This window comes from Eleutherodactylus coqui, chromosome 1 (assembly GCF_035609145.1).
Source record: "Eleutherodactylus coqui strain aEleCoq1 chromosome 1, aEleCoq1.hap1, whole genome shotgun sequence".
Lineage (NCBI taxonomy): Eukaryota > Metazoa > Chordata > Amphibia > Anura > Eleutherodactylidae > Eleutherodactylus > Eleutherodactylus coqui.
This window is the reverse complement of record NC_089837.1, coordinates 173418604-173440826: the sequence shown is the minus strand read 5'-3', so window position 1 is coordinate 173440826 and position 22223 is coordinate 173418604. Positions and strand designations below refer to the sequence as shown.

Below are 22223 nucleotides of genomic sequence, written 5' to 3'. Positions count from 1 at the left end.
TCTCCACGGGGAGCTAGAGATTACTTTGGTTTATCTTAGCAGCCTGTGGCTGAACAATAGAGCTAATTACAGAGTTCAGATCTCCTTCTGAATTCTGCAACAGCTCCCAGAAGCTCATTTGTCTGCAAATGAAGCTGATAAAGTACTAATAGCAATTAGTGCTTTTTGGTACTTTATGCAAAACGATCGCTGATCTTTCAATCTTTTGTGTATAAATGGGCCTTCGCATTTATCAGTGTTAAACCTCATTTCCCGGTTTTCTACCCAAGCCCACAATTTTTCCAGATCCATTTGCAACTGTATACTGTCCTTTCTTGTGTTAATTACTTTACATAGTTTTGTATCATCTGCAAATATTGATATTTTACTGTAGAATCCTTCACAATGTGGCTGTTACAAATTAAACTAATCTAATTTCTTTCTATGACAGAATCACGGACTGGGTTGATCAGGGAAATGCGGTGGATATAGCATATCTTGACTTTAGTAAAGCATTTGACAAAGTATCTCATACTATACTTATTGAAAAAAATGACCAAATATGGAATCAACAAGGCAACTGTTAGGTGGATTCACAACTGGCTGAGTGATCGTACTCAAAGAGTGGTCATAAATGGCTGCACATCTAAGTGGAAGAATGTCTCAAGTGGGGTACCACAAGCCTCTGTCCTGGGCCCAGTGGTGTTCAACATTTTTATAAATGGTCGTAATGAAGGTATTGAGGGGAAACTGAACAAATTTGCCAACGACACAAAGCAAGTAGGTATAGCTAGCAATAGAGAAGAGAGAGAGAAGATTAAAAAAGATCTGAACAGTGGGTGGTGACTCACAGAATGGTATTTAACAGGGAGTAAAGCAAGGTCCTACATCTGGGCGAGAAAAATGAAAAATGCACATACAGAATGGGAGGAATTAGGCTAAGCAGCAGGACATGTGAAAAAGACTTGGGTATACTAATGGATCACAGACTGAATGAGTCAACAATGTGATGCAGCAACAAAAAAGGCAAACACAATTCTGGGATGTAATAAGAGAAACACACAGTCTAGATCACATGAGGCAAATATCCCGTTTTACTCTTCCTTAGTCAGACCTCATCTAGAATACTGTGTCCAGTTCTGAGCACCCAAATTTTAAAAAGACATCGACAAACAGAAGCAAGTTCAGAAAAGAGTTACCAAGATGGTGAGTGGTCTGCAAACCTTGTCCTATGAGGAACGGTTAAAGGATCTGGGAATGTTCAGCTGCAAAAAAGAAGACTGAAGAAAGACGTGATAGCTGTCTACAAGTATCTGAAGGGCTGTCACAGTGCAGAGGGATCAGCCCTATTCTTATTTGCACAAAGAAAGAGTAGAAGCAATGGGATGAAACTGAAAGAGAGGAGACACAGACTAAATATTAGAAAAAAAATGTTTTGACAGTCAGAGTGATTAATGAGTGGAATAGGTTGCCACTGGAGGTGGTGAGTCTTCCTTTAATAGAAGTCTTCAAACAAAGGCTGGACAGACATCTGTCTGGGATGATTTAGTGAATCCTGCATTGAACAGGGGGTTAGATCTGATGGCCCTGGAGGTCCCTTCCAACTCTACCATTATATGATTCTACTACTAGGACCTATCTAGCCTGCCCTCTGCTCCTGCTCCCTTCTTACTGGAGCAGACATTCCCCTGGCAGTCAGAGTGCATGTCGTGCTTCAGCAATGCTAATCCTGTAATGGTATTCCCTTCATCTGCCAACTTTGCAAACTTGTTGGGATGTGCCAGTTCAGGACTAGCCTCCCTAGCACTTTTCCTTCCAACTCTCCTTCTGTTACTCAGCTAGCTGTCTGATCATTCTGCACTCCCATGCTACCATTCACCCCCACATCTACCCCAGTGAATGTCTGCTCAATTAGCAACAAACTACTTCCCAGACTGTGCATTTAGATCCAGGATCTGGGCTTCCGAATAAGCAACACGCTTACATACACTTATACAGCAATATGCACCCTGGAACGGCTGTTCAAGGATTGCATACATGGCACAAAATGTACACAGGACAGCATATTCTTAATGGGGATAGTGCAGAAAAAAATCAAGTAGTCGAAAAATTTATACATGTAAAAAATAACAGTTGAAAGATATGTGACTCTCTTCTAAAGTCTGCTGACTTTAAAGTCACCTGCTTTTAATGCACACAAAATCGCTCTGTTGTTTACTTTAAGTAGTTATCAGCAGCAGTAGCTCCTGCAATGAATCCTCTATTTAGAAAGGACTTAGCATGTTCAGCAGGTGCAATTTATCAGACCTTAACTAGGTAAAAACACATATATTGTTACATTAAAAAGACATATAATTTGGGAGTGTGTTCAGTCTCCAGAGCCCTGCACAGGTGATTAATTAAAGGCCCATTTAGACAGGGCGAGTGTCGGGCAAACGATGCCAGACACTTGTCCCCGCACATACTAGCTCACGTGCACCTGCACAGGAGCTAGTATCACTGGCTCACAGCGGGGTGGCTGGAGGAGATTTCTCTCCTTGTGCTCCCCTGCCCCTCCATTAACATAACACAGAGGCCGTTTAGTACCGCTATTTACATTGAAGATCAGCTCATTGTCTATCGTTTATGCAGCATAAATAATGGACAATGAGCTGATTGCTTATTGCTCAGTGTAAATAGCAGCTGTTCAGTACTGAATGGCCACTATGTTAAGGCAATGGAGAGGAGCGAGGGAGCATGTGGAGTGAAGTCTCCTCCAGCCACCCTGCTGTGAGCCAGCGATACTAGCTCCTGTGCAGGTGCACGAGAACAAGTATGTGCAGGGACAAGTGTCGGGCATTGTTTGCCTGACACTCATCTTGTCTAAATGGGCCTTTAATTAATCACCTGTGCAGGGCTCTGGAGACTGAACACACTACCAAATTATATGTCTTTTTAATGCAACAATATATGTGTTTTTAAATATATATATATATATATATATATATACTCGAGTATTAGCCGATCCTAATATAAGCCGAGTCAAATTTTACAACAAAAAACTGGTAAAACTTATTGACTGGAGTATAAGCCTAGCTATACGCGAGTATATACTAGGTTAAAAAAAAAAAGAAAGCAACACTTACCTATCAGCCGGCGTCTGTGTCCCTGGCACGATGCTCTCCCCCACGGTGCGACAAGCTGCTTCAGTCTTCTCCCCGCTGTCATCTCCCTAGCTCGGTTTTGAAATCCCCCGCTGTTAGCGCTGTGTGAGGGAGCGCTGTGATTGGATCGAGGTCCGGCCAATCACAGCCAGCGCTCAATAAACCAATCACAGCCATTTAGTTAATGACATCTCTGCCGCACCGCCGGGGACAGCATAGCTCCGGGGACACAGACACCGGCTGAGAGGTGAGTATGGCGTGTTTTTTTAATTTAATTTTTAATTCCCAATTAACTCCTTCAGCACAGTGTAATAACCTATAGGAAATGCAACTATAGCTACAATGTATAAATTAGAAGTCCACTGTGATTTGATATAAAGCAAATACATGCAAATAAAAATAAGCAGAGATTCCACTCAATTTAAAGTTACACACACTTAAAACAATCACTCTTGAAATCAAGCACACATCGCCAAGCTCCCACTGTCCCTCTGTTATTTGCTTTAAGTAGCTATCAGAAGCAGTAGCTCCTGCAATGAATCCTCTGTTTGGAAAGCATTGTTATGGCTATCACCAACAACCACAGTGCAGAAGCCAGAGATACTCAAAAGGAGGCTAACCAGTAAAAAAATCCTCCCTAAAGAAGGTTGGCTAAACAATAAGGTCAGCTGATCCTTTTCAACGGATCGGCTTTGGGAACATTCAATTAGCTACTGTACCAACAACAAGTTAGAAGGCAGGAGAGTATGATCAAGCAGAATAATTTCTTGCTCTAATCGCAACGACCTTTGGCTCCAACTGACCACTTTCCAGTTCTTACCTCCTGGTTCTACCATTGTCTGTTTCTGGTCACTTGTCTTAGTACCTCCTGCTCTATGTGAGGTCTGATTCTGGTCTTGTTCCAACTGCTAGCCAGTTCTTTATATTCCTGGTTTCAACTCTTATTTTGTTCCGGGACTCTATCCTCCTGTGCTGTGGCTCTGATCCTGTTTCACCTTCATGCCCTGTAAACAACATGCTACATGTTTCTGTCTTGGCTGCAGGGTCCTCACAGGGTTTCCATGTCTAGTCTTGTTCTTGTCCTGTCATCGATGCTGCATCCAACTGCCAACTTGCATCTATTAGGGGGACTGTGATCCGAGGATCCTCCTGCTGCAGTCCACACCTCCTTCTGGGGCTATTGAAGTTGGACAGCTAGCTGATGCCTAGACTCTGCATCCCAGTCTAGTCAGCGCAAAACTAGCTGCACTCCAAGTATCCACTTTTCAGGTCACAAGAAGCTTAAAATAATGGAAAGGCAGCTCCACGGGATGCAGCTACATTTTCTAGTTTATTGATTTGGCAGTATTGTTTGGCCACTGTATCATTGGGTTAGCTTAACTAAATCCATCCACAAAACACTTGATGACAACCGAATGCAGCAAATATTTAAAGAAACTTAAAAGGGTTTTCTGGGCAAAAACTTTTGAGGACCTATCCTCAAGATAGGTCATCAATAGTTAATCACTAAGGACTTGCCACCTAATTGCCTGTCTCGCTGTCAGTGCAGCAAGCCAGACATGTGTTATTGTGGTTGGGACAGGAAGTCCTATAAGCTTGCTTCACTCCTATCGAAATCAATGGGAGCAGAAGTCGGCTATTACACTTCCAGCACTTCCGCCTCCGACATTGGGTTCTGACAAGCAAGTATAGTAGTTCCTATTATTGTGTGGCAAGTCCCTGGCGATTAACTATTGATGACCTATCCTGAGGATAAAACCCTTTAATAATAGCATATCATGAAAAATAGCCTGATGAGTTTTCCCCAGGATAAATTTCCTCCAGGACATGAACTGTGACTCCACATAAGTTCATTTACATCATTATGGTTCAAAAGTATTTTATTGAAGAACTACAAGGTACATAGAGGAATTCAAGATATGCTTCCACAGTTATATGATATAATTCCTTAATAGACTCAAACTATATAGGTCTTCTATTTTATGAAATACTAGCTTACCCGTCGCGCGTTTCTGCGAAGACAGACATACATTCATTCGTTTTTATATATCTAGATAACAACCAATCACAGCGCAGCTTTCATGTTACCTTAGCAGTATAAAATATAACAACCAGTCACAGCGCAGCTTTCATGTTACCTCAGCAGTAAGAGAAATAACAACCAATCACAGCGCAACTTTTATTCTGCCTCAGCAATATAAAAAATAGCAACCAATCACAGCGCAGCTTTCATGTTACCTCTGCGGTATTATATATAGCAACCAATCACAGCGCAGCTTTCATGTTACCTCAGTGGTATAATATATAACAATGAATCGCAACACAGCTTTCATGCAACCTCAGTAGTATAAGAAGTAGCCACCAATCACAGCACAGCTTTCATGTTACCTCAGCAGTATAAGAAATAGCAACCAATCACAGCACAGCTTTCATTTTACCTCAGCAGTATAAGAAATAGCAACCAATCACACCACAGCTTTCATTTTACCTCAGCAGTATAAGAAATAGCAACCAATCACAGCACAGCTTTCATGTTACCTCAGCAGTATAAGAAATAGCAACCAATCACAGCACAGCTTTCATTTTACCTCAGCAGTATAAGAAATAGCAACCAATCACACCACAGCTTTCATTTTACCTCAGCAGTATAAGAAATTGCAACCAATCACAGCACAGCTTTCATTTTACCTCAGCATTCTCAATATCCAGCAATTGTCTTGCGAAACGTTCGGCGGATGCATCATTTTCTGGTTGAACACGCATCCCGTTGCTCGTAATGACTTTTGCTTTCGTGCTTGAGATGGAAATCAAACGATCTTTTGTCTGGGGGGCATAACTGTCGACGATGCTCGCACGCGCGCCACCTATCATAGGATAGTTGTACTATGCCAGTAATCTTCCCAGGAGTGTACTCAGCAACTACCCAAAGTCTCATGGCAATTGGATGAATGGTGTAGTAATCCATAAAGGACAGACATACATTCATTTATATACATCAGGAAGTGAGAGAATTAGATTCCGTACGTAAAATTTGGACGCTAATTGTTTTGCACTTAGAATTGAATAATCGAGTTGGGACCCATTAACTTTCCTATTTATGACATAATCAATGCCCGTGCCAAATTTCAAGTTTCTATGTGAGAAATTTACATTCCGTACGTAAAATTTGGACGCTAATTCTTTTGCGCATAGAATTGAATAATCGAGTTGGGACCCATTAGCTTTTACTATTTATGACATAATCAATGCTCGTGCCAAATTTCAAGTTTCTATGACATTGGGAAGCGAGAAAATTAGATTCCGTACGTAAAATTTGGACGCTAATTCTTTTGCGCATAGAATTGAATAATCGAGTCGGGACCCATTACCTTTTCCTATTTATGACATAATCAATGCCCGTGCCAAATTTCATGTTTCTACAACATCGGGAAGTGAGAGAATTAGTGGCAATGATGGAAATCGAACGATCTACGTGGGGGGTGCGGAACTGTCGACGACGCTCGCACACGGGCCATTTATCATAGAATATTTGTACTATGCCTATAATCTTCCCAGGAGTGTACTCAACAACTTCCCAAAGTTTCATGGCGATCGGATGAATGGTGTAGTAGCGCATAAAGGACAAACAGACAGACAGACACACAGACAGACACACAGACACACGCATACATTCAATTTTATATATATAGACTAACAATATTAACCCCTTAGTGACCAAGCCTGTTTGCGCCTTAATGACCAGGCCAAATTTTGCAAATCTGACATGTGTCACTTTAACATAGAAAAACACCAGAAAGGTTTTGCATATCCAAGCGATTCTGACATTGTTTTATCGCCACATGTTGTACTTCATTTAGGCAGAAAAAAAAAAAACGATAGCATTTGTATTTATTTATTATAAGCGCCAAAATTGGGGAAATTTTGAAAAAATCGTCATTTTTTCACATTTCCAACTGCAATATCTCAAATATGTGCAAACATAATATAGAAATTTTTGCTAAGATATATATTTCCATCCGTTTACTTTATTTTGGGCGCATATTGGAAAAACTTTCGTTGTTTTTTTTTTAACCATTTAGGAGACGTACAAATTTAACATTACTTTTCAGCATTTTGAGGAACACTTTGTTTTCCTACACCAAGCCAAGATTGGAAAGGCTCATAGGAGTCAAAATGATAGATACCCCCACAAGTGACCCCATTTTAAAAACTACACCCCTTAACGTATTCACTGAGGGGTGTCATTAGTATTTTAACCCCACAGTTTTTTTTTCAGGAGTCAATGCAATTTAGAAGAGAAAAACTAAAATTTCATATTTTTGCAAATATGTCATTTTAAAGACAGGACTTTTTTCTATAATACACATGAAAATGAGGATTTGCACCCCAGAATGGATACCCCTGTTTGTCCTGTGCTCAGAAACATACCCATTGTGGCCCTAGTATTACGTCTGTATGCAAGATTGGGCCCAAAATGAAAGGAGCAACCGGTGGCTTTCGGAACAGAAATTTTGCTTGAAGGAGATTTAGGCCCTATTGCACACTTGTACAGCTACTGAGTGACCAAAACGATGGAGAACCCCCACAAGTGACCCCATTTTGAAAAGTAGACCCCTTAACGAATTTATCTAAGGGTACGATGACTTTTTTGACTTCATAGTTTTTGAATGAATCTAAGTTGAGCAGAAGGAAAAAAATTACGATTTTCATTTTTTTGGTAATTCTGTCATTTTAAAAGCAGTTTTTTATGTACAGCACATATATGAATGAAGACTTTCACCCCAAAATGGATACCCCTGTTTGTCCTGTGTTCAGAAACATACCCATTGTGGCCCTATTATTACGGCTGTATGCACAATGGGGCCCAAAATGAAAGGAGTAACCGGTGGCTTTCGGAACAGAAATTTTGCTTGAAGGAGATTTAGTCCCCATTGCCCACTTGTACAGCCCTTGAGTGGCCAAAACGATGGAGAACACCCATAATTGACCCCATTTTGAAAACTAGACCCCTTAACGAATTTATCTAGGGGTACGATGACTTTTTTGACTTTATAGTTTTTGAATGAATCTAAGCCAAGCAGAAGGAAAAAATTATGATTTTCATTTTTTTGGCAATTGTGTCAATTTAAAAACATTTTTTTTGTACGGTGTACATAGGAATGAAGACGTTCACCCCAAAATGGATACCCCTGTTTGTCCCGTTTTCAGAAACATACCCATTGTGGCCCTAATCTACTTAAAGGACACATGGCTAGGCATATAATGGAAGGAGCACCCGTTGGATTTCAGGGTACAACTGAATAAATTCCAGGACCCATTGCCCACTTGTAGAGCCATTGAGCGGCCAAAACGATAGAGAACCCCTACAAATGACCCCATTTTGAAAACTAGACCCCTTAACAAATTCATCTAGGGGTGTACTGCGTATTTTGACCCCACAGTATTTGAATGAATCTAAGCAAAGCAGAAGGAAAAAATTACGATTTTCATTTTTTTGGCAAAGTTGTCAATTTAAAAACAGTTTTTTTTGTACAGTGTACATAGGAATTAAGACCTTCACCCCCAAGTGGATACCCCCGCTTATCCCGTGTTCAGAAACATACCCATTGTGGCCCTAATCTACTTACAGGACACATGGCTAGGCCCATAATGGAGGGAATGCCCGCTGGATTTCAGGGTACAACTGAATAGATTCCAGGCCCCATTGCCCACTTATACGGAAAAAAAATTGACTTCCTGAAAATACCCCCCCCCCCCCCCCCCGCCATCCCCATTTTTTGGCATTCCCTAAATATTAAATAAAAGTAATAATATAAACTGCGTTTTATGTCCCAAGACAGGGGTAATTACGGAGGCTGGTTGGGATGGGCACATGGGGCAAGAAAACCAGGTATCCCCCCCCCCCTCTCTCTCTCGCTTTTTTGGGGTATTTCGTGACCTCAGCGGCGGGGATGGGGTGTAAAAAGTGGCACTGTGAGGCTTTTGTAATCTTGCTGCGGTGCGGCGGTCTCACACAGAAGGTGCTCACCAAGCTGCTCCTGGAACTGCATGAAGGTGAGCGTTCCCGGGGCTTCTTGTAAATTACGGATTACAGGTAGCGATCTAAATAATGCCAGGCTCTCACGGCGGATCCCAGCTGTGACCATGCGTATGGCCGCATAATGTACTGCGCATAACTGCCTACTCACACAGACGGTCATGCGCAGTTTTTTGTTTGTATTTCCCGCACCGTCGCTTAGAGATGACCCGGGTACACGCAGCCCGTACACAATGTGTTTGCATATGGGCTGCGAGTATATCTGCGGTCATAGAGCACAATGGGCTCTAGGTCGCGGATATCCGTGGTAAAATATAGCATGCCGTGTTCTATTTTCTGCGAGTGGATTCCGTAATTCCGACCCGCTTATTGGGGGGAATTGTGTAATCCAATGCATGCAATTGATCCGTGGATTACCGCTGATCAAGCGCATGCAGAACCCGTAATTCCTTTCCGGTCATGTGTGACAGGCCTAATGTTAGATCGCTACTTTATCACGTGACCGGGGACCACTCAACGAGGCCTCCGGTCACTGCTCGAAGCACTCAGCGACCATTGGTCGCTGGAAGCAAGGAGATTTAAAATTTCCTGGGCTCCCCGGCTCCTGCGAATGTGTCCGGCATTTTGCCGGCGGGCGCATACCCAGTAGCCAGCAGGATCCATGGAGGATAATCGCATCTGGATTCAAATGCGGAAGCCTCCGAGAAGATGTTTCATCTCCTCTCACCAATCGCATCGGTGAGGGGTGATGAAACTTCCACTTTTTTAAGAACTTTTACGTGATCGCCATTATGCATTGGATAACGGCGATCACGTGACCAGTAACCGCATACCGCAGCCCCCCGTGACATCTCCAGGCTCTTGGCTACCTTTGGTAGCCAGCAGCAGGGAGATTTTACATTTCTTGGGCAATCTTTCACTTTTGCGCATGCGTCCGCCATCATGCTGACGGGCGCATGCGCAGAAGCTGGGGTAAGGTCCACGGATCAACATCCCACCAGGGAACAAATCCGGGACCTTGGGTACGTAATTTCATCCCCCCTTACGGATACAATCCGTAAGGGGAGATGAAACTTTAACTTTTTAAACTTTTTTTAACTTTTAACTTTTTTTTTTTTTTTTTAAACTTTTTAACTTTATATGATTACCGTTATCCGATGGATAACGGTGATCATATGACTGGAAACTGCATACAGCGGTCCCCAGTCATATCTCCCTGCATTCGGCTATCTGTGACAGCCGGGTGCAGGGAGATTTTGAACTTGCCGGGCTCGCCGGCCTTCTGCGCATGCACGCCACATCGGCGCATGCGCAGAAGCCAGCGGATGGTCCCGGAACCGGCCGGAGGACACGGAGGAGGGGGGGGAGAATTTTTACCTTCTGTCATGGATCCTAAAATTCCCGGGTCGCCAGGCCTTCTGCGGGTGCGGCTGACATAATGCCGCCTGGCGCGCATGCGCAGAACGCCGGCTTCGGGACCCGGAGAACCAGGAGAGCGGGGAGCAGTGCGGCGGACCTCGTTGAGTAATTTCAGCTGCCCTGATAGATCCGATCCATCAGGGCAGCTGAATCTTTAACTTTTTTCAAACTTTTATTTACTTTTTTGCGATTGGCGCTATCCATTGGATAGCGCCGATCGCATCGCCGGGGGGGGGGGGGGCCCGCAGCCCGGGATGACAGCTCCATGCTGTCGGCTACCTGCGGACACCGACAGCATGGAGCTGTCACGTCCATAGCCCGAGGGGCTTTATTCTCTGCAGGACACGTGTTTTTACGTCCTCAGAGAATAAAGCCCACTTCGGGAGGACGTAAAAACACTATGGGCTGGTCGTTAAGGGGTTAAGAGACAAAAATAGGTCTACGCTAACAGCGGGTGCACTCAGACCTTAACTCAATAGAATGGCAAAATGTGATGAAACTGAGGGTGGAAAAAAGGGAGGATGTGTTAGGGGAGGGGATGGAGGGGGGGGGGGGTGCCCGACAACTTCATTTACATCATTAGGTGAGTATTATACTAAATCTAAAATTCTGAGTAAATTCTGAAAATACACTGCAGCACACAACAATAACAAGGACTTTGCTTTTAAAAGCAAACAGCTCAAACTGTTTTTCTAATACAAAGAAAATTTATGGGACAAACAAGTGTTTCAAAATTGCACATTTATTTATTACACTGCACATGAAATGTGATCAAAACACCCCATAAAACATAAATATGAATACATTTCCCAAATAAATAGTAATGAGATATATCCATTATAAATAAATATTAATTGGATCCATCCCATCATCAACCATGTGATTGATCAGAACCAGTCACTATCTACTAATATTTAATTCATAAAAAGTTACTCGCTTACATGGTCTTGCACATTACTGAAATAGAAACATAAGTCATGTGACAAAAGAAACTGTATTGTTAATCACTGTTAGACTGCATACAAACAACCTTATATTTTACTACTATGTGGGCTAGCTGAATAACCAATAAGCCTTTGATCCTTTGTGTGATCCAATGCCATAAAACTGTTGATCATAAAATAAAGATGAGGAGATACTGTTATGGTTGACTGTGGGGTCAACCTCAGCATCTACTAAGAATTTTATTACAATTTAGCATTTTAAGGAAGTGCAATGTCCCTACATAAACAATGGGGTGGTGGTGGTTAACGGGTTAGCAAAAGCATACACCTGTGACTTCTGTTAAAAGCCCTCTAGGGCCATACAAATCAATAATGGCTGTACCGCTTCTCTGACTACCTGATGCAAACTGTGCATTGGCCTGGTTAACACTACACGCTGCTTTGATTGGCTACTGCTGGACACATGGGAAGCAGCATGATGAGTCTTAGACTACTGATGCCTGCCAAAGGGAATCTGCCACCTCCGAACAGCACCAAAAACTAAGTCAATGGGAGAGCGTACGCACATTGGTCTGAAATGTGCATGGACTTCCCAGTGGGCAGAAACAGGGCAATGGGTTAGTATGAAAAAGACATCCCCTAGTGCAACGAGCAGGGAGAGGGGGAAAATGGAAGTGTAGTGGGGACACCAAAGGTTGTAGTGTCATGTTGAAATGAACGCTGAGGCTTGGGTATGACTGGAGACCTAGTCCTTGTCACGGTGTTGCCGAGTGGTAACACGAGGGGGAATGTTTGTAGAAGTATATATGAATATCACGTGGTGACACCACCGTTCCCACACCGTTATTCTGTATGGCGGATCAGTAAACACAGAGGCTCAGGAACGGTTGAGATCCAGTAAAACTTTACTAAGATAAACTTTGCAAAACAGGTAGTTACAGGTGCAAATTCACTTGCATGAAATTACAGGCAGAAGCTCAGAGGTTAGGAGGAAAACACAGGAACAATACGGTCCTATAGTCCACGTTATCTCTATGTCACCAGTCCTGGAAATTGGGCATACTCCCGAGGAGGTAAAAGGTAGGGGTCTCTCCACATACACTTTGGCAGGCAATTGCTGAAGAAGGCCTTAGCCCAGATGCACCCTGCACATAATCTGCGTGGGTGTTACAATTACGTACCTCTGCGTGGTGATCCTAAAGGCAGATGGCCACACAGGAAAAATAATGCATGAAGTGTGAATGGGTACCTGTTCTTTTAGGAAGTTGGGGGATTGTGCTCTTACTCGGGGGGAATTTGGTAAATCACTCGTTCTCTCATGCTTTTCACATGCGGTAGGCATGTCTCACCTTCTCCTCCATATTAGACACAAGGAAACCAAAGATGTCTCCTTGTTCTCCTGCAGTTTCTCCAGCAGATCAGCGAAGAGGGAAGATCCTCAACTCCTACATAGGGAGCCTTTCCTTCTTCTCTATTTTCGATACAGGGAAGCTTGGGTGCTTCCCTGCATAACTGTGGGTCCTCCAACAGCATGGTGAGATGGATGATCATCAAAAACCTTTCCTGCTCTCAGACACTCACTTTTATAACCTCACTTGTACCACATGACACAGTAGAAGAGATACATTCAGCAGCAGAGCTAACAGGCAATGATTTTAGGGGCGTTAACCCCTCATACACTGCAGCTGTGCAACATACATACAGAAAATTAACATGACAGCTTTGCACAGTGCATCTACATAAGACAATACATGTATGACAATTATGGAGGGGACCAGGATGTTGTTCTGGGACACTATACTAGCTCTCCGCCACCTCCCCAGACAGCACTATAACTTAGTTTATGGTGCTGTTTGGAGGTGACAGGATCCCTGAAATGCACAGTGAAAAGAGGTTTAGCCATCTTGGTTTGTCCAGGTCTGGAGGGTCACTTTAACTAAACTTCCTTTTCATTCTGTAAGAATAAGCATGTGATAACCAGCCACCATTGCAATGACTGATCCCACCTGCAGTGACGGAAAATAAGGAGAAAGAAATGTAGCAAGTTAGAAAAAGCAATGAGATAAATAGATTACATACAAGAACAAGGGAATAAACCTAGAAGTGGAGAGGTAGATGGGAGCAGCTTGCAGCCAAAGAGGCTGATTTCCTGTCTAAAAGATTTTCAGCACCATTAGAACCTTTAGGCTGGGGTCAAACGGGACGTATTCCCAGCGAAAAGCTCGCGGTTTTGCCGCAGCAAAAACCCGCAAGATTTCCACCGGGAAAGCACTGCTTTAAAACCCACGGCTTAGCCGCACACTTTTCCATTGCGGCTGGCGCTCCCATAGAGGAGGGCGTAGCCACAGCAGAAATAAAAAATTGACATGCTGCGGCCAAGGAACCTACGTTGCAGCATCGGCTTTGCTGCGACGGATTGGCTGTATCGTGTGTAAGAGATTTTTCACAAATCTCGTCCACATGGCTGGCTATTCCCGGGATTAGCGGCCACATGCGGATTTGCCGCAGTGAAATTCCAGACGGAATTTCCGCGGCAAATCCGCCCTGTGTGAATCCAGACTAAGATGGGGATACTGGATTCTTCTCAGCCTAGTTAACCCTTTACCAACCACTCAGCCAGTTGACTTCTTGTGCTTCCAGGAATTTTTAACACCTTAGCTCCACCTTAGAGATTTTGATGGAGGTGATGCTGAATTCCTCTCAGCCAGGTTAACCTTTTACCAGACAGACAGACAGCCTCAGGGTTTCTCTCTTTACTGCTTCTCTTAGATGTTCTGCCTGCAGTTCCTGGCACTTTGACTATACTGGTTTGGGCCTGCAAAAAAATGTAAAAAACTGTCAATTACCTATCTAAATTGTTGATGAAGGAACAGGAATTTACATTCCTTGTTCATCGCAAGGCTTTGTGGGAAAATGTAACCTCAATATCCTAAAAGTAACTATTACAATGATTTACTATAAATAATAAAGTGCAACGCCAACAGTATGTGCTACACTACAAATAAATAACGCACCCCAATTCATTCTACGGCTGTATTTATATCAGTCTGACAATCTGGGACCAATATCTCACTGTTAAACCTGCAGTTTTTTCCTGTGAGTATGATGCGTTTTGTGAGAAAAACACGTTGCACTGTTCTACCTGCAATTTTCACACACGTTTTTCATGGGAGTGAAAATTGCATGTTATTTCAATAGTAAGCATTAAAGAAATCACATTGCATTCGTATGAAAGTTGCATTTACATGCATGTGTGGTGCGATTTTTTTTCCCTGGCATAGCAACTAATGGGCAATTCCTGAACAGAATCGCCCAAAAATAGGATGCGTTTTTTTAACCACGTACTATTGGTGCAAGGGAAAAATCACTCATGTAAAATCAGCTGTGTAAATACAGCCCAAATATATTAACCCTTTCCAATCCACTGTCTGACGTCGGAAGACATTATGATTTAAGGGTGTACAGCTCCGATGTTGGAAGACGTCCATCGGGGTTCTCTTACTATATATTGCCAGCCTCTCTGCTGTTGGAGCCTATCCAATGTGTCACCTCATGCAGTACTGACTTTAGCTAGCAGATAGCACTGTTGTCTAACGGCAGAAAAAGAGTAAGCACCCTAGGAAAACCAGGATACAAATTGGATTAGAAAGGGTTAAATAAACTCTCCTGTTCAAAAATAATACCACAAATACCAAATTTCTCCACATCTACACCTCTAAAAATAAAACGAAAAATGATTCTAATTATAATCTGCTACTTTTATTCTCCATATCTACTCAAAAAATATAAAGGGGGAGGGACTTATTTGTATAGTGCCAACTTATTCCGCAGCGCTTTCGGGTAATCTCATTTATTACCCTCCAGCAAGCTGGGTACTCATTTTACTGACCTTGGAAGGCTGAGTCAACCTTGAGCCGGCTACCTGAACCATGCGGGGATTGCACTCGCAACCTTTAGGTCGTGAGAGAGAGCTTAGGACTGCATTTTCCTGCCTTGACACTCTGTGCCGCACGAGGCCCCTATACGTATAAATATACATTCAAAAGATGCATATGTTAAAAATAATAATAATAACTTATATCATATAAAATATAACAATAAGGTGATACCACAAACATACAATAACGAATTGATTACAAAGTGCTATGGTGGGATAATACTAACTACCATAATCTGAATAATAAAGTAACTTAAACTGTTACTATATGTACTGTATATCAATTCGCTAAAAAAGATACATATGAAATCAATATCAAAGGGATATTCCCATCTTGGCCTTTTATGGCTGAGATGAGAACAGCCGTGTCTGTGATGTGACCTGGGCATTTAAAAAAACAGCCAAGGCAGCAGTCTTAGGGCAAAAACACATGGGTGCATGTGCTAATATGCTCACCGCTACGAAGTGTATTAGCACATGAACCGAGGTTTTTTCTTTTTTGGCTATTTATACTCCACTTTAGTGCGTGCGAGTTTGAAAAAAAAAAGGGGGAGAAGATATGTCCTGCCCTTTCTTTTTTGTATGTAATATTAACTACATGCGAGAAAGATAGGGCAAGCCCCGTCTTTTCTCACAGGTAGTATTAATGTGCGAGAATCCCGACAGTCGAAATGAGACCATTGAAATCAATTGTTTCGTTTTGTCCCATTATGTTAAATTATGGCCGCATAATGGGGCTAAAACACGCCAATTTGTTTAGGACCTCATGTTGTTTCCGTAACCCCACATTGAAGTGAATAGAAGTTATGGAAACTGTGTAGCACATGAAACTATGTTGTTTCTGTAAGACAGAATTTACAGAAACAGTGCAGTTCACTGTTTTATGTGGTTTTGATAACTTCCATTCACTTCAATGGGAGTTACAGAAACAGCATAAGGGCTTAAACAGATGGGCATGTATTTGTCCCATTATGCTGCCGTGAAAATCAAGGGACGAAACAAAACCATTGATTTCAATGGTTTAGTTTCCACTATCCGGATTCCCACGCGTTATTACTAAGCGCAAGAAAAGATAGGACTTGCCTCATCTTTCTGGCACTTAGTTAAAGGGGTTGTCTCGCGATGACAAGTTAAGTTAAACACTTCTGTATGGCCATATACATGCACTTTGTAATATATATCGTGCATTAAATATGAGCCATACAGAAGTTATATACTCACCTTCCCTTCGCTGGCGTCCCCGTCTCCATGGTGCCGTCTAATTTTAGCATCTAATCGCCCAATTAGACGCGCTTGCGCAGAAGGGTCTTCTCCCTTCTGGTCGGTCCGGGCACGAGCGGCGTTCTGGCTCCGCCCCCTACTACGCATCATTGCGTAGCTCCGCCCCATCACGTGTGCCGATTCCAGCAAATCAGGAGGCTGGAATCGGCAATGGACCGCACAGAGCCCACGGTGCACCATGGGAGAAGACCCACGGTGCATCGTGGGTGAAGATCCCCGCGGCCATCTTGGAGGAAAAGAAGGAAGAAGTTGCAGAGAGGGGATTCGGGTAAGTCAAATTTTTTTTCTAATTTCAACACATCCCTTGGGTTTGTCCTGTGCTGAACAGGGCGCCTATGCAAAAAAAAAAAAAAAAAACCCGTTTCGGCGCGGGAAAACCCCTTTAATACTGCGTTAGAGAAAGAAAGGGCAGGACCTATCTTCCCGTTCTTTGTTTTTTAGACTTGTGCGCACTAGTGTGAAGTTTGAATAGTCTGGAGAAAAAAAGATTTATACGGTAATATGCTCTGTGGCGGCGAGCATATTAGCGCATATGCCCATCTGCCCCAAGACTGCTGTCTCGGCTGTTTCTATGATCCCCGGCAGGGTGGTCATATAGCAGACTTGGGTATTCTCATCTCAGCCATGAAATGCTGAAATGGAACATCCCTTCAAGGCCCTCATAGTATCGATCAATTTCATTTCTCTTCTACATCTCATCATAATGTCATTTTTTTTGTTTGCCTCTCACTAATTCTATACCCCAAGGTTCCAGCCCCTTGGAGTGCAGCCATGTTTTCATTGATATTCTAATATACTGTGAGATTCTAAACCTAGCACGATAAGATACTGCATAAAATAGACATCCATTAAAAGTACTGTACAGGGCACCAATCAACCCAAGATGTGCCTTGCAAGCAGACAGAAAAATAAGTCATTGTGCAGAACAAGCAGCTTTGCTAACAGACTCAACAATAAAATAAAAGTCATTCCAAACATAGACTCATACATCTCTAAATGCTCAGACAATATTAAGGTTAGCTTTTTATAATAGAGAGGGTGCCAGAAATGTTTTATACTTGTTTAAACATCATTGCTATGAAATGAAAACTCTCCCATTGACGAAAACTTGCAAATGTTTATTTTTGTTTCCACAGCTATGATAACATCTTTCGGACAAGCTTTGAGAGTCCTCATCTAACCTCTATATATACAAGCTTCACTGTAAAAGCTTGTTTGAATAAGAAAAGTAATGAACCGCTGGCAAACATGCATCATTTTTTTCTTTGTGCAAAGTGAATAACAATAGCCAGAAGACAGTGAGATCTGTGCCCGCGTCATCACTTGTCAGCTGCGCTATTCAGCTGATGCCCTGGTCTAATGGGCAGAGCCGGAGAAAACGCTGATTCCGGTCATTTAACTTCTTAGGGTGCATTCAGATGACCGTATATCGGCTGGTTTTTCACGCCCAGCCGATATACAGCGTCTCTCTCTGTAGGGGGAAAAAGCTGGAAGAGGCGGGAGCAGTGCTCTGAGCTCCCGCCCCCTCTCCACCCCTCTGCACTATTTGCAATGAGAGGAGGCGAAACAGGGGCGGGGCTAAGTTCCGGGAATTAGCTCCGCCCCATCCTGCCTCTCCTCATTGAAAATAGTGCAGGGGGTGGAGAGGAGGCAGAGAGGGGGCGGGAGCTCAGAGCATTGCTCCCGACTCTTCCAGCCTCCTCCCACTGCAGAGAGAGACGCCGTATATCGGCTGGGCGTGAAAACCCAGCCGATATACGTTCATCTGAATGCACCCTTAGGCTGGCTGCACACGACCGTGTCCGATTCCACATGCAGGAGCCGGCAGCGGAATCCAACCCTGTGCCCAGCCGGCATCTGTGTGTACCTGCCTTTTCTTCTTTTTTTCTGTACTGCAAATGGTCCACACGATGATCCGTCAGAGATGCGTAGTAGAATTTTTTTTTTTAAACCCGTTACCTTTCCAATGTCAATTGCGGAAGGGCCATTGGATGGATGGCTTCCACTAAAGTCAATGGAAGCCCTCTGCGCGAAATCCACACAAAAATAGAACATGCTGCGATTGATTTCTGCTCGTGTGCAGGACAAAAGCGTTTTTCAATAGCATGTTATGGACGGTATTTGCTGTGGATTCCAGAGGCGGACGCCCACTACGGATTCCGCAATGTAAATACGTGGCCCCTGAAACCCCTGGCAAAATCAATTATTGTCCAGGGCCATGGCCATTCAGCAGCCTCTGCAGGGGACATATATTAAATGGTTGCCATTTAAGGCAAGTGTCACTTTGTGCTCCTGGGACCTGTAGTTCTATGGGTTTCCAGGAACACACTGCTGCAGGTGTGGATGATTTGGGTGGTTGATGGTGTGGAGTTCTCCAGCCAGCCAACCATCATCGCTTTGCTACTTATAAATACCAGCCCCTCTTACGAGAGGCTGCTGGTCATTAATCCATTTCCCTCTCAGAATGCTGGTGCTTGGAGTCATGCATGGGCTGCTTTGGTGTAAGTTGCATGCATGAGGTTGTCAGTGGGATTTCCTTGTGTCTGCTGATTTGATCAGTGACCTGTTCAGTGTCTGTTTACAGGTGCTCAGACATTAGGTGTGAACAACGTCTTGTTCTGTATACATGGTTGATTTTCTGTGTGGTGATGTCTGTGTCTGTAAGTGCCAGACACCTGGTGAGTGTTATGTTGTATTCCTCTGTCTGCAGGTGCGCATATAGCGGTTATTTCCCTTGTCTTGTGTTCCTGCCTGTTACCATCTAGGGCAGTGGTGGTGAACCTATGGCATGCGTGCCAGAGGCGGCACGCAGGGCCCTCCCTGCTGGCATGTGCCAGCATCGGCCGCTCACCACTTGTGAATGCATTCACTCAGCCATGCTGCTAGCAGCACTGACCCTGGTGCACACTGATGTCAGTGTGCAGCTGGGATCCTCCTACCCCCTCCACTGATGTCTCCTACTACTTAGTTCTGTGAGAGCAGGGGGAGGAGTTGTCTGGCAGCACCCTGATGTCAGTGTGCACCGGGATCAGCGCTAGCAGCAATGCTGTGCAGAGGAGTGGGTAAGTATATGGGTCTCTGGGTGGGGGGCTGTTGCTGGGGGCTGCTGTGGGGGGGGTCACTATTATTGCTGGGGTATGTTTATATGTGGCAGAAATGGGCAGGGCTTTTTCAAAATAGACAGGGTGCAAACGTTGACTGCTTTTTTGGATGTGAAAATGCTGCAGAATTTTCCACAGAAATTTCTGCTGAGGATATTCTGTAGTATTTCTGCATCCAAAAAGCAGTCAAAATCTGCACCCTGTCTATTTTGAAGCGGCCCTGTGCTTTTTAGAATGACAGAGGGGTAAAATTATATACTGTGATAAGCCCTGGCCCCTGACATGTTGGCACTTTGCCATAAATATGTGGGTTTTGGGTTGGAGTTTGGGCACTCGGTCTCAAAGTTTTGCCATCCCTGATCTAGGGTGTGCCAGGTTCCTAGGTTCCAACATGGGGCCGTCCCTATTGGGACAACTGCCTTGCTTGCAGGCACAATTCCCTTTTTGTTGTGCTTTTAGTTGTCTTGTTTTTATAGAAGCATATGTATGTAGATTTGGTATTCTAATCATTAAATTAGTAAAGTTTGTAGGGTGAAAAACAAGTTAGCAAGGAAAATGGTGGCATTGCTTTTTTTTTTTTTTCAATCCTCTATAGAAAAAAAATCAATAAAATCTACTAAATATTAAGACGTTTGCATGACCCTTACTTTATGTAGACATTATTTCAGTCAAGGCATCTTCATGGAACCAAGTGAATCCATAACTTCCTTGGGTGACTGTATAACTGAGTTTTCTAATATGTGCTACTGTGATCACTTGTCACTGATAAACTTGAAACCTCTTGAAGCTCAATCTGATACTGAAGTACAAAGTAGTGTACATTAAATAAATTTTAATATGCTTAATCCCTCTTTATATCCGGTCAATTTATGGGTGGATGTGTTGGATCAATTTCAGATTGCTGTTGAAAGGGATTTTCAAGAAATGGTATGATAAATAAATCCCGATCAGCCTACTTTAATGTATTGAGTGCCCAATGCTGAGCTATTAAGGAGCTCAAGGTCTAATGATTCCATAACCATTAGACAGGCAGATAAAGGGGTATTGATAGTTTTAGACAAGACATTCTATAAAGAAATGGCTTTAAAAATATTAGATGTGTAGTGGCCCGGTACAACGGGACCCCTCCATAACTGTATGCGTGCATTTGTCTGTGATGTCAGGGTCTTCTGTGTTGCATGAATGATGTGTATTGCATAGCTGCAGCACTGAAAGGGGTAACGGTCTGTTGTGAGCTGTCTGGAAAATGTATCTGTTTGTCATGTAATCTTGTAATATATATGTGAGTGCAAGGGGGTAATCCAGACTTGAGAGTGGTTGAAAGAGTTCTGTTCTGGGGAGTGCAAGAAGACTACGCAGGCACCTTCAGCCTGTATGCCCAGAATGGAAGAAGCTGAAAGAAGTCTACAGTCTGCCCTGGGCCTGCTGTACCCAGGTGTTATGAAAAGACTTCTTCTGTACAAAAAGTGAGAGAATGAGGAGCCACCATGCAGCGCACCCTCGTTTATTAAATGTGAGTGTTGACCAGTCGAGTGTTGGAGAGCAGAGTGTGTTGCCGGGACCAGGACCTACAGATAACGAGACTGGTTTCTCCTGTCCACCCGTGAGTCCTCCCTGTCACACCACTTTGACGTGTTTGCACTGTTTCCCTGCTGCCGTGTAGTCTGAAGTTGTAATCAAGTTACTTCAAGTAAAGCGACCAGTTGCCCATCTGTTTCCGGAGGTGCTGTCTTAAAGTGTGTGTGTGTGTGTGTGTGTGTGTGTGTGTGTGTGTGTGTGTGTGTGTGTGTGTGTACTCTGACAACTAGGAATTCCCCCACGGAGGCTGTGCGAGGGTGAGTTTACTCCACCATCCAGGTTTTCCCCTGCAGCAGAAGAAATGGTGGCGTCACGAGTGACATAAGAGACTAAGGTAATCCATTATTGGGTTTCCTGTTTATTAACCTGCCCTCGGCCATGTCACTAGTTACCCTCCAGGTGGGAGACAGTAGAGCCACAGTGACAAGGCCCCAAACGCGACCCCGCTGTCTCCTAGGCCGTGTCCCGCTCCCTGGACGCTGCAGATGACATTAATACATATGTGAGGGTGCATTCACACGACCGTATATCGGCTGGGAGCAGTGCTTTGAGCTCCTGCCCCCTCTCTGCGTCCTCTACACCCCCCTGCACTATTTTCAATGAGGAGAGGTGGGATGTGGGTGGGGCTAACTCCCAGAACTTAGCCCTGCCCCTGTTCCACCTCCTCATTGCAAATGGTGCAGAGGGGGCAGAGAGGGTGCCGGAGCTCAGAGCACTGCTCCTGGCTCCTCCAGCCTCCTCCCCCTGCAAAGAGATGCCGTATATCGGCTGGGTGTGAAAACCCAGCCGATATATGGTGGTGTG

At 43.7% G+C, this 22223-nt stretch overlaps 1 protein-coding gene across 1 annotated transcript in view; it reads right to left on the bottom strand.

The window, feature by feature from the left end:
* Nucleotides 1-15541, bottom strand: part of LOC136611116 (elongin-A-like) — a 146274-nt gene extending 130733 nt beyond the window's left edge. The window contains exons 1-2 of the mRNA XM_066590394.1: nucleotides 15412-15541; nucleotides 12872-14337 (exon numbers count right to left, since the gene is read on the bottom strand). Coding sequence (XP_066446491.1) covers nucleotides 12872-12883 — 12 coding nt within the window. The 5' untranslated portion in view covers nucleotides 12884-14337; nucleotides 15412-15541. The remainder of the gene's footprint in view (nucleotides 1-12871; nucleotides 14338-15411) is intronic.
* Nucleotides 15542-22223: the final 6682 nt, after the last annotated feature.